The sequence below is a fragment of the Spodoptera frugiperda genome, chromosome 19, assembly GCF_023101765.2.
Source record: "Spodoptera frugiperda isolate SF20-4 chromosome 19, AGI-APGP_CSIRO_Sfru_2.0, whole genome shotgun sequence".
In the NCBI taxonomy this organism is placed as follows: domain Eukaryota; kingdom Metazoa; phylum Arthropoda; class Insecta; order Lepidoptera; family Noctuidae; genus Spodoptera; species Spodoptera frugiperda.
The window spans coordinates 1,394,585-1,412,636 of NC_064230.1; the positions used below are offsets into that span (position 1 = coordinate 1,394,585).

General features: G+C 36.1%; 1 protein-coding gene and 1 long non-coding RNA gene across 8 annotated transcripts in view; one reads left to right on the forward strand and one right to left on the reverse strand.

The window, feature by feature from the left end:
* Positions 1-16,719, reverse strand: part of LOC118281121 (protein anon-37Cs) — a 40,999-nt gene extending 24,280 nt beyond the window's left edge. For 6 of the 7 annotated variants that reach the window (XM_035601594.2, XM_035601595.2, XM_035601597.2 and 3 more), the window contains exons 1-2: positions 16,558-16,719; positions 890-1,069 (exon numbers count right to left, since the gene is read on the reverse strand). In XM_035601594.2, the coding sequence (XP_035457487.2) occupies positions 890-1,069; positions 16,558-16,619 (242 nt within the window). In that variant the 5' untranslated portion in view covers positions 16,620-16,719. Of the gene's footprint in view, positions 1-889; positions 1,070-3,455; positions 3,779-16,557 lie in introns of those variants that run through there. The other variant, XM_050700557.1, reaches the window with a different exon arrangement.
* On the forward strand, positions 9,678-11,368 carry LOC126911772 (uncharacterized). Its single transcript, XR_007706292.1, has 2 exons — positions 9,678-10,769; positions 11,036-11,368. It is a non-coding gene; the product is annotated as an uncharacterized LOC126911772 (long non-coding RNA).
* Positions 16,720-18,052: the final 1,333 nt, after the last annotated feature.

Here is an 18,052-nt window from a genome sequence, read left to right on the forward strand (position 1 = left end):
AATATGCGTCTAATTTCGTCATTATCTTCAAATACGTTTTGGAGAAGAATTTCGATACACGGCCTATTCCGTCTGTATAAACAAGGGACTTTATGTAAAAATCAACCGGCGTTAGGTTCTGGTCACTGTGCATGCCATGTAGTCATGTAGTGGGACCGCCCTGAAAAAAGTAGGTGGGGGCGGCATTTCTCAAATTTTGCCCCGGGTGAAAAAAATGTAGATCCGGGGCTGATGGTAAGTGATGATGCGGCCTACGATGGAGCAGGTCTGCCCATATACTTGATTAATTTCATTATATATTTTGTTTGTAAATTATTATTTTTTAATTTTCGACTTCGACTATACAGTTAAAACTGCATAGGTAAATGGCTAGGTGCACCGTGCATTATATTAAAAGTTGGCTTCAACTTTTAATAATAATTAACCCAACCCAGTTGACAATCTTGGAATATCATAGTAGGGAGATACCCCGAAAAATTTTTACCCAATATCTTTCTGATAAAAAATGCAATGATATGATGCTACCAGTCGCTTCCTTTATCAATTGCACTAAATTGTCTAGGTAGGTAGATAATATCATCGATAATGCATTTAATTGATTAGAGGCCCTCCATTAATCACGTGAGTTTGTTTTCAATGATTTTTTTCTCACCCCTGGTGATATGTGATGAGTATACTCTTTTATGAGGAAAGTGGAAAAACCCACACTACATCCCGTTTTAAGGTTTAAAAATTCCGCGTTTGGTGAAAAAATAAATACATGTGATATTTCATAAAGGCCCTCGCAATGTTCCGTGATTTTTTTTTCGACCACTCTCCCTTGTTTACTCTTTACCCCTAAAAGCTAGGCGCCTTTTGAAGATTCCCCCGTCAACAAAAGAGGACTCACCACTCAGCTCCTACTTCCACGACGCCGTCTCCAAAGGGAACAGTGTTCACTCTCCCTCCGACTCTGTCCATAGCCTCTAGAGCCAGGACTCTCTTCCCCGCCTTACTCAGAGTGGAGGCAGCCGTACAGCCAGCCGCACCCAGACCAATGATAATGGTATCATATGAGGCCGGCATTTCGCTAGAAAATGGAAAAAGAAATGTTATTTATGTAAAGTAACATTACAGGGTTTTTTTTAATGGGACAAGCCCGCCACAACCTCCCATACCGCTGCAATTCTGCAACACCTAGAAGCCAGGATCTACAGTAGATAGAAACATGCAAACACCGGAACACTGAAGTCCGGCGCGTCCCAGGGATATGAATGACTGTCTTGGATCCCGCAACGAAATCAATCAGAAGATATTATTAGAGGAGAAGAAAAAGTAAACGATAGTTTCCACTTATACATATTATAGAGTATATAGGACCTATTTTTTATGGTATAAGCCGGTAAACGACCAGACGGATCACCTGGTAAGCAATCGCTGCCACTCAAAGACACCCGAAACACCAGATGCGTTACAAGTACGTTGCCGGCCTTTTGAGGCTTAGGAATTTAAGGGTTTTTGGGGAATCGGGGATTGGGAAAGGGGGTAATTGGGCCTCCGGTAACCTCACTCACACAACGCAAGTTGTTTCACGTCGGTTTTCTGTAAGGCCGTGGTATTACTCCGGTCGAGCCGGCCCATTCATGCCGAAGCATGGCTCTCCCACACTTATGTATATGCCGTTGTTTAAAATCCCACACTTTGTAGGACAATAATTGCGTAGGCCTCAACTAACTTCTTCATAAAATAAATGACGTTGTAATGTGGGGTTAAATGCACACAATTGCAGTTGCATATTGACCAATAAAATATCACTTAATGCCTATCAGATGGACAATGACACCACGGTCGGTAGTCTCGACATTCTTAACGACTAAAGTAGGTCGTTAAGTCGTGATTTTTAGGGTTCCGTAGCCAAATGTCAAAAAACGGAACCCTTATAGATTCGTCATGTCTGTCTGTCCGTCCGTCCGTCCGTATGTCACAGCCATTTATTCCCGAATTGGGCCTACATAGTTGAAACTTTGTAGGTAGATATATTCTGGTAACCACTATTCGAATTTTGAATTAAAATGGTTGTCAGACTACAGGGCAAAGGCCTACCCTCCATCCATTCCTCTCTGTGCAAAGCTATATTTAAAATGAGTGTGATTTTTATTGAAAGGGGGAATTATCAATATCTATATGCTTTCACACTAATATACTATTAACAACACACATCAACAGCTTATAAGTGTCCACTGCTGACCAAAAGCTGCTCCTCACAAGGAGAAGGTTTGAGCATAAATCACCACACTTGCTCAATACTGGTTGGCGATTTCATACTTATAATCATAAATTATAAGCCCACATTTCCTTACAATGTTTTCCTTCACCGTTAGTCAGTGGTGTCTAAATAATCTTAGAAACTACTTATAACTCAGATAAAGTCACATTGGTACTTGGCGTTTAGGTTTGAGCCTGCACTCTCATGTATGAGAAGCGGGAGTGTTAAACCTCCAGGCTACTACAACTATGGTCATGGAGCCGCTTTATTAGAATAGAACTCATAACATAACTGGTGAAAAGGGGATGTTACATTGTATTTGCATCTCTGTCTACATCTACAGGAATCAAAAAGCATGTTTCAAAGTATATATTTATATTATATATTATGTAGATTACAAAAGATGTGAAGTGGTTGTAAATGCAACTACCCGGTAAGGGGCCTTTGGTCTGGCAAAATATTACTGAGCTTATTTCAGTTTTTCGAAATTTCTCAGTAGTAGTACGGAGTCCGGATATGTGCTCAGTATATGGCAATAGGCTCACCACCTATTACATGGGACTTATATCATTAATTGTGAGAAGCTGGTGTACATTGTACAGTGGCATAACTTGCACCTCTGCCTAACTCTTTGAGGATAGAAGGCGTGAAGATATAGACATATAAAAGTTAGTGTATATCTCGTCTAAAATGATAGAATGTTATTCATTCACTACATAGTATAAAACAAAGTCGCTTTCTCTATCCCTATGTCCCTTTGTATGTTTAAATTTTTAAAACTACGCAACAGATTTTGATGTGATTTTTTTAATAGATAGAGTGATTCAAGAGGAAGGTTTATATGTATAATACATGCATAATATATCACCTTTGTACCCAAGCGAAGCTGGGGAGGATCGCTAGTCTAGAATAATCTAATATTATTCTTAGCTAAATAAAGCTAACTAATGTTTGTTAAATTACGTTTTATCGTGGAAATTTTACGTCTTATCAAGCGTACCTAACAGCTAAACAATGTTAAAATGATAGCCTCTATTATTACTTATTATGTTTTGATTTAGAATGTAAACATTCTAATAATCTAATGACTTTATTATTTTGTCATAACAAGACTTATCATTGAAATAATTAAAGCAATAAAAATATTATAAAATTATTCTGTAAACAAAACAAACATTAAAAAAAACAAAAATAGAGCTAAGGTACTCACTTCGATATACCGGAAACGTTCCGAAAAAAAAAATAGAACCAATCACTTTAGTCGATTATTTTGACCTCTAAGAAAAGTTCTGTACAAAAGTTTGTTCCAATTTCACACACAATGCAACGTTTTGAAGCGAATTTAATTCAATAAATAAAAACTGAAGGTTATAATAAATGTCTGCACGTCCACGTGTAAAGGTAACGCGTCAATAAATAATAGAAATCAGCAAATATTATATAATACGACACTTGGCTAGGGTTTTACTTATCTAACAAGATAATGTGCAATGAGTATTTTTAAATTATCGCCAATTCAAACAAAATCACAATTTGACATTTCATTCAACAAGGTGTTGGGACTGCCAGCACTGGGAATTTTGTTTGCCAAATGTGTCCACTGTACAAATAAATATGGAGACAGTCCCTTGCATTTAGAATTAAATCGTTGTAACTTTGTACTATATAAAATAAGTGAACTCATTCATAAAACGTTTATATGATTCCTGTAAGCTTTTCGTAATAAAAATACTAGCACAAAACATTTGATAATTATATTCAATAGCCTAAAGTCTCCACTGCTGAGTTAAGGCCACTTCAGACACAGATAAGGTTTGAGCATTAATAATATGAATTCTATTGTTATAGGTCGATAATACCGTGACGTTGTTACGATATCTTTTTTAATACATTTTGTATTAGGATGGTTATGTAGACACAGGGGGCAGCCATAATAACGCCGTAACAAGTACGGCGTTACGTTTCTCCGTCCTACAATATTCCGATACGAGTTTTAGAATATTTTGTATCAGGACGCAAGCGACTGTACACACACCTGCGGTAATAACGCGCTTTCTCTTAAGAAATATGGGACGATAATAACACAGCTGTTTGAAGGAGCCTTTAACCGTTGTCGTACTATTATAATGATAATAATTTTAAGCTTCTATCCAATTATTTTCCACGTCACCCATAAATGAAGGGAAAATGATTACGTAGCAACACTGCAAATGTCAAAGATGTGTTGCGTTCCAATCCTAATGTTTAGGATCTTTAGCATTATGATTGTGTCAAAAACAGATTTGTAGTCCCGATTTTGATAAGGGTGAAATTCGGTTGCAATTTCAAGGATTCCTTCAATACATTTTATACTTTACTCTTTATTTAATAGAGCTGAAAATCTGCTAATAACATTAGTAACGTAGTAACCCATTTTTAACGTTATCTACGCAAGAAATGCCGATTCCGTAAGAAAATATTCCACCGGATAAAAAACTGCTTGTTTAATTTTTTCATGAAACAGGAAGTAAGATTAAATCCCACCCAAAACATAAATGTGAAAGGCTGCCAAGTTCGATAATATTGAAATGCTTCGCCTATAAAAGAAGTGAGATCTAAATAAGTACCAAGTTCCATACACAGACCTCAGTTAAAAATGATATAACAAGTTGGCAAGTTTTCACACACTTTGTTATAAACCTACTAAACGCAATGAGTCAAGTATATAATTTTCTATTAAAACTTGCCAAGTTATATCATTTTTAACTGAGGTCTGTGTATGGAACTTGGTACTTATTTAGATCTCACTTCTTTTATAGGCGAAGCATTTCAATATTATCGAACTTGGCAGCCTTTCACATTTATGTTTTGGGTGGGATTTCATTTATTTTTGTAAGGTTTATTTTATTTTTTTCTTATTTTACTTTACTTTGACTAAATACAAACCTTCGTAACGAATTTTAGGTCGGTACGACCATTGGAAGATATAGATAATTTTTTTGTTTTAGTTCCTTAGGGGTATGAATTTACACCTTATTTATTTTTAAAACCGACTCACACTTGGCCATTTTCAGATTTTTTCCTTTACCTTGACCTAAAGACCTACCTCCATGCCAAATTTCAAGTCAATACGACCATTGGAAGTGGTCTAGGTTTTTGATGAGTGAGTCAGTCAGTGAGTGTATAGTAAAAATAGCGATTTTCTGACGTCAATATCTCAAGACCTACAATAGGTACATTAATGAAATTTTGTATTTTAGATAAGTAAGTAGATCTCGACAGATACTAGAAATTTCATATGCGTAGATAAAATAGATTTTGAGTTATAGGTGGGTCGAACTTGGCCCGAAATGGTTCGTGTAATATAACCCACGGCCGGTGTGTCGGTTTTTTTGCTTGAACTTGGCGGACACACTGCCGTGTGTCTAGATTCTAAGGTTCTAAACACGTAATAAAATTATTTTACCTTATATGTATAACCATAAATGTGCTAGAAATTTTCTTTAACGCGCTGTTTATGCCCGCTGTTCGGCTCCTATTGGTGATTTTTTTGAAGTTGCAAAATTTTCCAATGCCTTCTCCCGTCTTGGGCGAGGTGTCTCTTACTGACTAAAATCCACCCCGTTCGTAGTCTTGCTTTTCGAGCCGGGGCCCCGGTAAACCCGCTAGGCAGTCCGCAGTTCCGGGTCCTATTGGTGATAGCGTGGTGTTCTAAAGCCTATTCCTATAAGCCTTCCTGGTGTTGAATCAGACCAATAGTTCCGAAAATTAGCGTGTTCAAACAAACTCGGTCGGCATTGTGCGTGCGTCAACAAAGTCATACAACTACCCTAATTTAATTATAATATTCTGTATTTCGGTTAAAACTTACCCAAAAGCTTCTTGTATTTTTAATTTATTTTTTTTCCAGAATTCTGTAGCACAAAGTTACAACTACAGTACTTAAAATTATAGAAAAAGTAACAGCAGACTATTCGACGACAGTGCGCCCAGTATATTTTTAAACGTTCCATTTAATGACAAAATAGTAGACAAATTATTTCATTTAAACAACTTTATTACTCATTCGTTTTAATGAAATTAGGCGTTTACAACTGAAACACTGGATCTTGAGTTCTATGTTTTCGACCCAAGGGTCTATTTAGATCGACACGAGAGTATATTTATTACTGTTTTTAGGGTTCCATGTGACTTTAAAAAAAGAGGTTCTCAGTTTGACCTATATGTATGTTTGTGCGCGATTATGTCACGTTTGGCTGAACCGATTTTGATGCGGTTTTCAACGTAGTATTTTTTGGACAGAGAAGGATTTAGGGATATTACCTGATTAATTAATTATTATGTTATCGGCTTACTCGCGTCGCGACGCGTCGTCGTGTGTCGCGGAACGCTGCTCATGAATATGAGTCTCTAGCATGGCTTGAAACTAGTCGAGTTCTTCGTCAAAACATTAAGTGAGTAACAGTCAGTTGCTGGAACGATCATTAAATTTTTAAAGTGACTTTAAATATTAATGAAGCTTTAAAGTGTTGCACAAAGAAGTATTTCTATCTCATTTTAATGCCGGATTAACTTTAATTAAAGAAACGTCAAATCGGGACTTTAGCCTATTTTTTACGTTGCACAAAACGTCATTAGCGCTAAAGGAGCATTAAATTGACAGTTTGGGGTTATAATTTTTAATGCCTAGTCAAACATCCATTAAACTTGTTATTAAACTCTCAATTCTTTTGTAAATAGTGCTAGTAATATTTTTTTACTTTATTACAGTATTATTTATAATGTCCCTTTCAAGCCTATCATCTTTATTCGCTCCTTCCACGATGACGTCGTGTACCAGATAGGATAAATTTATTTAAAAAACATGACGGAGAAGAGTTTCGTGTGAGATACAGGATTTCTAAAGCTTTACGCATTTGCGAGATACTCAATTTAGAAACTGAAACTCGAAGAAATAAAGCTATTGATGGCCTCACATAGTTATTGATACTAGTGGCCGCCTAGTGGTCGAAATTCGACCATATACGATTTAATTTACAATACCACTTAACATACGTTCAAGGATAATTTTTATTTAACGAATTGCTATTCGTTTTGTAAAATTCAAATTAATATATTCCGGCGCATCATGAAAAACCTCTTCATTATATTAACCTCCTTCAATGAGAAACCTCTTTTCATATGAGACATGAGAATATCATCGCAATGTCTGTCAATTTGACGTTTTGTCAAATACGATAGGGGAAGGTGGGGGAATTGGGAACACTTAACTTAAAAGGCAAAAAACAGTATTTTCTCATAAAAAAGGAATCAACTTTTATTAAAACTTAAAAACATTATTTATCTGTCTGCTTATAACGGAAAAAATATTTTTTCATTTCATGACACATATTACACACGTAACTTTTGCTGGTCTCTCTGGAAGTGCATTGCACATGTGCCCAAAGCTTTATCGTGGTCATGTGAATCTGATATTTGAACTGGTGGTGTCTGGTTCAGTCTGGCTGCATCAACGTCTCGCCTCATCTAAAAAAAAATTGTATTGTAATAAAAATATAAAAACAAATTGTAAATATGAACGTTCCCAATTACCCGATAATTGAATAAAATTTGAATAAAAATGGTTGCGACCTTCGATAGCATTATAAGTGAATCCCATAACACGTACAATTTTAAAACGGATTATCCATGAAATAAACTTACGAAATATGGTGTCATTGTACTCAAAAATATGACATTTGCATCTAATGTATGAAAACACAAAATTTATAACAAAAATGCAATAAAAACATTTTGACTCACCGTGTCAAGATGCGTGCATCCTCCAGTTCCCACTGTCGCTTGCGCACTTAGGGGCGGGGGAAGCATACCTCGAATGGCCGCGAGACGGGATACGGGGAGGGGAAGTGGGACTTATCTACGTGTTCCCAATTACCCGCCGTTCTCAATTACCCTACCTTCCCCTACTATGCATGGTAGTGTGTGTAATGTTTTATTTATTGATTTATTTATTTATTGATTATTAATGTACTTTATAAGCATTATTTATGAAAAATATTAGCGTTCTGCACTTCTCCTACACATAAACTATAAGTGTACCAAATTTTATGCTCCTACGTCCGCGCAATTTTCGTCATATAGATGTTTGTGATCCTTCGCTACTGGATCTGCCGAAGATCAGCTTCCTGCCAAACATAGGCCTCCCTTAGTGATTTTCATACCATTTTCGGGGAATAGGTGTATTAATAGATGTATATACGATGTTTTTATAGGAACTGGGTAAATACCATATAGGTGCTAACTGTTAAGTAGTTATTTTTTAGAATAAATAAAAAGACTGAACTTGTTTTAAAATAATTTATTTTATTATATATTTATTTTACTAAAATACCAAGCCACCGTCACATGGGGGTAATTCGTACTTCCTCTGTGGGTGCAATATTATACCATTATTTGGTTAATTCTTTGCTTAAAAAGTTAGTAAAAGGGCGATGCATACTGCCTGAACCAGCCTGTGTTGCATCAGATACCATGGTTAATGAATAATACTGAAAATTCTTTCTACAAAAGGAAAACTCGAGACGAGTCCAATTCTCAATTAATCACAACAATAACAAACACCTGGAAGCCACGTTAAATCTTCTCTCTTACAAACGCTGTTACGATACCAATGAATGATAATTCAACACCACATTAAAGCAATTAATAATATTTTTATCGTAAAAAATTAGGATTTTTCCTAAATACAGAGATGACAGAAACGCTCATGATGACATTATTGACAACTAGGGCTGATCATCTAGGATTTTATTCCCGCGAACCAAAAAGGTTGATACCTATTTTAAATCGGAACACATAATTGAATCGGTTCAGGGAATTAGAAGAAAATTAGATATTTATATGTATTCCACTATTAAGACACTACAAAATACATTTAATAGTAGCTAATTAAAATAACACATATGCCTAATCTATTAAATATAGAGATATTTAATCAAATACAAAATATAGATATAGGTATTACGTAAAAAATGTGATTAGCTCTGGAAAAACTCATAACTAAGTCTTAGTTTACAAGTAACTAAGTAGTAACAAATGGTATTGTATAGATTTTTATAGTGTCCTTTAACTACGTAAAATAAATCGAGTCACGATCGATAAATCGTCATTTTAAAAAATCGGTTTCTTTCGAAGCGGGATTCGCATCCTTCCATCCTTAATGACAATTTACATTCAATCAGTTCCACAGAGTATACAAATACTACGTAATCAGTTCATTCAAAATATGTGTTTTAACTTGCAACACTTTTTAATGTCGTCTTTAGTTAAAGTCCCATTAAAGGGACCCGCAACAGTTTTGTGCAACGTCTTTAAATTTAATGGAATATTAGCGATAATGACGGATTAACTAATGTCGATTTTAAAGACAGTTTTCTGCAACTGACTGATAAATATCTAATTTTCTTCTAATTCCCTGAACCGATTCAATTATGTGTTCCGATTTAAAATAGGTATCAACCTTTTTGGTTCGCGGGAATAAAATCCTAGATGACCAGCCCTAGTTGTCAATAATGTCATCATGAGCTTTTCCGTCATCTCTGTATTTAGGAAAAATCCTAATTTTTTACGATAAAAATATTATTAATTGCTTTAATGTGGTGTTGAATTATCTTTCATTGGTATCGTAACAGCGTTTGTAAGAGAGAAGATTTAACGTGGCTTCCAGGTGTTTGTTATTGTTGTGATTAATTGAGAATTGGACTCGTCTCGAGTTTTCCTTTTGTAGAAAGAATTTTCAGTATTATTCATTAACCATGGTATCTGATGCAACACAGGCTGGTTCAGGCAGTATGCATCGCCCTTTTACTAACTTTTTAAGCAAAGAATTAACCAAATAATGGTATAATATTGCACCCACAGAGGAAGTACGAATTACCCCCATGTGACGGTGGCTTGGTATTTTAGTAAAATAAATATATAATAAAATAAATTAATTTAAAACAAGATAAGTCGTTTTATTTATTCTTAAAAATAACTACTTAATAGTTAACACTTCTTTAGCATTTACCCAGTCTCTATAAAAACATGGTATATACATCTATTAATACACCTATTCCCCGAGCATGATATGGAAATACCTAAGGGAGGCCTATGTTTGGCAGGAAGCTGATCTTCGGCAGATCCAGTAGCGAAGGATCACAAACATCTATATGACGAAAATTGCGCGGACGTAGGAGCATTAAACTTGGTACACTTATAGTTTATGTGTAGGAGAAGTGCAGAACGCTAATATTTTTCATAAATAATGCTTATAAAGTACATTAATAATCAATAAATAAATAAATCAATAAATAAAACATTACACACACTACCATGCATAGTAGGGGAAGGTAGGGTAATTGAGAACGGCGGGTAATTGGGAACACGTAGATAAGTCCCACTTCCCCTCCCCGTATCCCGTCTCGCGGCCATTCGAGGTATGCTTCCCCCGCCCCTAAGTGCGCAAGCGACAGTGGGAACTGGAGGATGCACGCATCTTGACACGGTGAGTCAAAATGTTTTTATTGCATTTTTGTTATAAATTTTGTGTTTTCATACATTAGATGCAAATGTCATATTTTTGAGTACAATGACACCATATTTCGTAAGTTTATTTCATGGATAATCCGTTTTAAAATTGTACGTGTTATAGGATTCACTTATAATGCTATCGAAGGTCGCAACCATTTTTATTCAAATTATCGGGTAATTGGGAACGTTCATATTTACAATTTGTTTTTATATTTTTATTACAATACAATTTTTTTTTAGATGAGGCGAGACGTTGATGCAGCCAGACTGAACCAGACACCACCAGTTCAAATATCAGATTCACATGACCACGATAAAGCTTTGGGCACATGTGCAATGCACTTCCAGAGAGACCAGCAAAGGTTACGTGTGTAATATGTGTCATGAAATGAAAAAATATTTTTTCCGTTATAAGCAGACAGATAAATAATGTTTTTAAGTTTTAATAAAAGTTGATTCCTTTTTTAAGAGAAAATACTGTTTTTTGCCTTTTAAGTTAAGTGTTCCCAATTCCCCCACCTTCCCCTATCGTATTTGACAAAACGTCAAATTGACAGACATTGCGATGATATTCTCATGTCTCATATGAAAAGAGGTTTCTCATTGAAGGAGGTTAATATAATGAAGAGGTTTTTCATGATGCGCCGGAATATATTAATTTGAATTTTACAAAACGAATAGCAATTCGTTAAATAAAAATTATCCTTGAACGTATGTTAAGTGGTATTGTAAATTAAATCGTATATGGTCGAATTTCGACCACTAGGCGGCCACTAGTATCAATAACTATGTGAGGCCATCAATAGCTTTATTTCTTCGAGTTTCAGTTTCTAAATTGAGTATCTCGCAAATGCGTAAAGCTTTAGAAATCCTGTATCTCACACGAAACTCTTCTCCGTCATGTTTTTTAAATAAATTTATCCTATCTGGTACACGACGTCATCGTGGAAGGAGCGAATAAAGATGATAGGCTTGAAAGGGACATTATAAATAATACTGTAATAAAGTAAAAAAATATTACTAGCACTATTTACTTAAAAAATGGTGTTTAAATAAAGTATTTTATATTATAAAAGAATTGAGAGTTTAATAACAAGTTTAATGGATGTTTGACTAGGCATTAAAAATTATAACCCCAAACTGTCAATTTAATGCTCCTTTAGCGCTAATGACGTTTTGTGCAACGTAAAAAATAGGCTAAAGTCCCGATTTGACGTTTCTTTAATTAAAGTTAATCCGGCATTAAAATGAGATAGAAATACTTCTTTGTGCAACACTTTAAAGCTTCATTAATATTTAAAGTCACTTTAAAAATTTAATGATCGTTCCAGCAACTGACTGTATATGTATTCCACTATTAAGACACTACAAAATACATTTAATAGTAGCTAATTAAAATAACACATATGCCTAATCTATTAAATATAGAGATATTTAATCAAATACAAAATATAGATATAGGTATTACGTAAAAAATGTGATTAGCTCTGGAAAAACTCATAACTAAGTCTTAGTTTACAAGTAACTAAGTAGTAACAAATGGTATTGTATAGATTTTTATAGTGTCCTTTAACTACGTAAAATAAATCGAGTCACGATCGATAAATCGTCATTTTAAAAATCGGTTTCTTTCGAAGCGGGATTCGCATCCTTCCATCCTTAATGACAATTTACATTCAATCAGTTCCACAGAGTATACAAATACTACGTAATCAGTTCATTCAAAATATGTGTTTTAACTTGCAACACTTTTTAATGTCGTCTTTAGTTAAAGTCCCATTAAAGGGACCCGCAACAGTTTTGTGCAACGTCTTTAAATTTAATGGAATATTAGCGATAATGACGGATTAACTAATGTCGATTTTAAAGACAGTTTTCTGCAACTGACTGTAAGTCGATAACATAATAATTAATTTAGTATGTCTCACGAAAGTTACAATAAAATGATATTACCAGACTTAAAAAAATATTAAGGCGGTAATACTTTTACACGTCAATATTTCAAATAGCTAGAAGAGGCCGGCATTTCTTATTGGACTACTCTGAGAAGAAATTCCAAAACAAACTCAGAGGTCATAGTCTGTTTCTGGTGAAAGAGTAACCGGAACCCTTGCCAGTGAATTGTTTTTTTATTACCTACCAAATTGTAAGCATTGCATCGATAATAGGAACGTAAGTACGTAGGTTAATTATAATGTTCTCTTTATCGGTGTGCCAAATTTTTATATGCAGCTGTAAATGTAAAGACTTGGAAAGTGTAACAATTAATGTTAAGTACGGTGCCTAATTAAGTTGGATTTTTTATGGTATGAGCCGGTAAACGAGCAGACGAATCACCTGATGGTAAAGCAATTGCCGCCGCCCAGCCGACACCTGACACACCAGCGGGCGTTACAAATGCGTTGCCAGCCTTTTGGGGGTTAGGAATTTAAAGGTTGTTGGGGAATCGGAGATTGGAAAGGGGGGTAATTGGGCATCCGGTAACCTCATTCACACAACGCAAGCATTGTTTCACGTCGGTTTTCTGCTCGACCGTGGTATCACTCCGGTCGAGCCGGCCCATTCGTGCCGAAGCATGGCTCTCCCACACTTGAATGTATGTTTTTGGTGGGATTCCGTGGTACCTTTTGCGCCATATTTCTACATAGGTAGTCTAGGTACCTAGAATCTAGATAGTTACCTAATGAAGTCACCATAAATTGATGAATCATTTCGGTTTTAACGAGCAAAATACAGACTTCCTTTCATTATTAGACAATCGGTTCTAGTAAGAATTATTGCATTCGTCAGTTATTTATGAGTCACTAGTTTCTACCTGTAGCTTTGCCCACATTCCCATGAGATATACAATTTGTTATTCCAGACCATAACCTACTCCTGTTCCAAATTTCATCGCGATCCTTTCAATATTTTTTGCGTGAATTCTTTCTAAAACTTTCACGGTGGTTTTTAGTCAGTAAGAGTCTGCCAGTCCCTCTCGCCTCGCCTTAGATGGGAGAAGTTATTGGATGATTTTCACCCTTAAAAAAACTCCTGTTCCAAATTTCATTTTTTGTAGGCTGACTGTGATTTTTAATTAAGTTCTAAGTCTTTTTTAAGGCTAACTTTATTTCCACAGGTGACCGGTAGAGGCGTTGTAAAATTTGCCATACAAAAAATGTACGTCGTCGCTAGCGACTATCGACAAATACTATTACTTCAAATTCACGGTACCGTAGGAGGTACCTACTGACTGATAGATATGAAGTTCAAGAAAGCAAAGTCAGGGTCACCCAGTATCAAATAAGTTGTTGTTTAGTTACCTACATATAATCAGTTGACATCAATTACAATTATGTATGTTTATGTTCGACTAATTATTTTGTTGTAAAAGTGTTATTATCGTTTATGTAATAGTCATAATAATGTTCGTCAAGGTCTTGACTACGTTAGTTTTGATTAGTAACAGAAAATAAAGAAAGAAATCAGTTTATTTGCAGTTATCTAGAAGGAAACGCGAAGCGGTGCGGTGACACGCAAATCCAACGCGATGCGGTGTGACGGCGGCTATGTCCTACGTGCGAGTGAATCGTTTCGTTTTGTTTCTGTTTCCGACATTATAAACAAACACGTGACGGCACTGCCTCGTTGGTCGAATGGTCACAAGTGCGACTGCCGGACAAGAGGTTACGAATTCGATTCCGGGGTCGGGTAAAGTTTTACTTTGACTTTGACTTAATGTTCAAACCTTCTCCGTGTAAGAAGAGGCTTTTGATCAGCAGTAGCCACGTGAAATCTTCAAGCCCAGCTTGAAGGCCTCAGGGCAGGAGGGGACATTTTGATAATTAACCACTCTTAATAATAATCACACTAAACCTGATAATTAATCTAACTAAACCTCGTGAAAGCTCAGAAAGATAAACAAATAAAATATCTTGACTTGGCTCACGAGGTTGTCGACATGTGGAATGTGGATTCGGCTATCGTTGTGCCGATAGTCGTGTCGGCCAACGGATTAATACCCAACAGCCTCGACAACCACCTTAGGAGGCCGGGGTTGGGCGGATGGATCAAGGGCCTGATGCAGAAGGCAGTACTCCTCGGAACGGCACGTATTGTGAGGAGGTTTCTGTCTCTGGAGCCCTACCTACCGGTAGCTTGAACCATATTGCTCCCGCTACTGGTCGGCGCCTATTTTTATATTTTTTAATATTATTTTATTTTGTACTAGCTGGTGCCCGCGAACTCCGTTTCGCCAAGAGATGTTAATGCGCCAACAGAAGATAAAAAACTATTATAATAGAGTCATTTCCGTATGTTTTTAAAGTGAAGGTGTTGCTATTATTATTATGATTCTTTAAACAGGTAAATGTCACAAAACGAAGGGCAATTCACGTAAAAAGCGTTAATTTTCATCGATTTAGCTTCAAAATTAACGGAGTTTCATGGAAACTTACCCCCCTTTTTCAGCCCCTATTAGGCATATTTTCCAAAAATCCTCATTGCATCATTCTTAATTTGTAACCAAATAGCCGAATATTAATTTTAATCGAATTAGCTTCAAAACTGACGGAGTTTCATACAAACTTACTCCTCCCCTTTTTACCCCCTTAAAGGGCGAATTTCCAAAAAAAGGATAGCCTATATGTTAGCGAGGACTAATAGCTATATAACAAAAAAAGTTTCATCAAAATCCGTCCAGTAGTTTTTGCGTGAAAAGCGAACAACAAACAGACAGACAGACAGACAGACAAAAATTTTTTAAATCATGTTTTTCGCTTCTATTGGTTGAATAAAGATCCCCCATCTTATTTTTTCTTAAATATCTGTAATGTACAGACATGGAGTTGTTATAATTTTATTATATGTATAGATTTTATAAGTAGTACTTAAAAATGTAATTTTAGAGAATTTTGAATAAATATATAAGAAATCACACTAATAATATAAGCGTGTGAGGCATTTGGACAGCAGTGGCCACTTATAGGCTGTTGATGTGATGTGAATTAAAACTTACAGCTGAACAAGCAAAGAGACCTTGATCGTGGTACGAGTGAAGAGGTCAAGTGCGATGGTCCTATTAAATAATAACCTTTATCTATCTATCATCTCTAATAATGCGGATATCATACTGTGTGGATTGCCCTTGACCTGGTTTTAAAAGGAAGCTTCCCGTCGTAAGATGCGGGGAGTTTAGTTAGTAGAGATAGTTACTCCTTAGGACGACTTAGCTGGATACCGGGGCTCCGATTCGAATACAAGCGTACCAGGATCTACAGTGGATACAACTTAACTAAAAAACTCGGTTTTCTCACGTATTAATTATTGAGAAAAGCTCTACTAGATTCGAGTCACAGAGGGACTCTTTATCATGAGCAGCGTGTCTAAATGTAGATACAACCATGAAAACACCGGAACACTGAAGTCCGGATCGTCCCAAGTACATGAATGACTGTCTTGTATCCCGCAACGAAATAAATCAGAAGATTTTAATAGAGCCAAGATTGAGAGAAAGAAGGGGTCCAATTACCCCTCTAGAGATTGCCTGATTCCCCAACAACCCTTAGATTCCTAACCCCCAAAAGGCCGGTAACTCATTTGTAACGCTTTTGGTGTTTCAAGTGTTCATGGACGGAGGCGATTGCTTACCATCAGGTGATCTGTCTGGTCGTTTACCGTTTTTGTTCCATAAAAAATCTACCGACAACAAAAAAGATTTCGAGACTAGCCAATTATAGTGTAGTAATGTAGTAATTTATTAAAATAAATATATTAGTACTTACGGCGTCGGATTCCCGAACGCTCCCGAGCAAGCCAGTACAACTATAGCACACCACCGTAACATCTTCGCGTCTACTACACATTTTCACGGCCGCCCGTATTTATACCTAATCCAGGGGTTATCTCGATTCTCAACCACTTGTTTATGAGTAAAACAACAAATTAGTTAGGTTAATAATATCAGATATTTATTATCTGTAGGTATTTTAGTTTTTTTAGGTTTTTTTTCTAGCGGCCATTTTGAATTGAAACTTTTGGCGGCAAATATTTGACATTGACAGATTTAAATAATTATTTCATGCGTTGCGCTTGCGCGATGCACAGAATTGCATAGAAATGTGGTTCATTGGTTTCATACAGAAATCTTAATCTTAATAATACTAGCAAACTCGGTGACTTTCCCTGGATATCCTGCTTTTCTTTTGAAAATTTTCCTGAATTTTCTTTGCTATAAACCTCACGGAGCCTGAAACCTTTCCAACGAATGCAAACCGTGGAAATTGGTTCGTGCGTTCTGGAGTTATAGCGTCAGGAAAGAACTAACTTTTTTTATTTCTTATTAATATTATAATTTATAACTGCCTCGTCGTCCGAGTGATAGCAAGTGTGACTGCCGGGCATGGGGTTTCAGGTTCGATTCCCGGGTCGGCCGAAATATTGCTAGGCTAATTTCGGTTTTTCTAAAATTCTCATTAGTAGCACGGAGTCTAGAAATGTGCCCGTAAGCTCACCACCTATTGCCAAATACTGGGCACATTTCTATTACAAGATAAAAAATACTTACCTACGAGTCTAACATTTTTTCATTACCTAAATAGATATTTAATTTTCATACCCCGTCATCATCCCTATTAAGTAGGTAGGTAGGTATCTCTCGACGCTACCAATTTGGAACACGTTTCAACAGTCGACGATCATATGTTCGTTTCCCACCAGTTAACTCGAAAAGCCAGACAAAACAGATTAGATAGATAATAAATAATGTATCTGTATCCTTGGTAACTATTGTCTTATGTTGTAGTTTCTCTAAATGTCAAATAAACTTATTTATTTATTATTATTATCTCACATATTAAGCACTGCTACTATGCTAAGAGTGCTTTACCACCAGAGATGTGCTATGCTACGTTGCTGTGGATGCGTTTGGCTTCCACCAATCATATTCATTGGTACACATAGTTTAGCACTGGTGGAAACGGATTTAGCTAAGCTATGTTTTTTATATGGAAAGTTGCGTGCTATGGATGGCTTCCCTACTATCGATACATCGCATACTCGAGCTGCGCATCTTCCTCGCACAGCTATCAGTGAAAACGGTCACATAATTTTAAAGCTTAGCTACTACATCTTCGTAGCTCTTCTGGTGGAAAAGCACTCTTATGGTCAAATACTCAAATGTCACTCAATTTTAAGACGCTCTCAAATATAGTTCTGTCCCTACAAATTCTTTGTAAATGACAGAGATAGCACGAGATTTAAGTACAACTTAAATTTGAG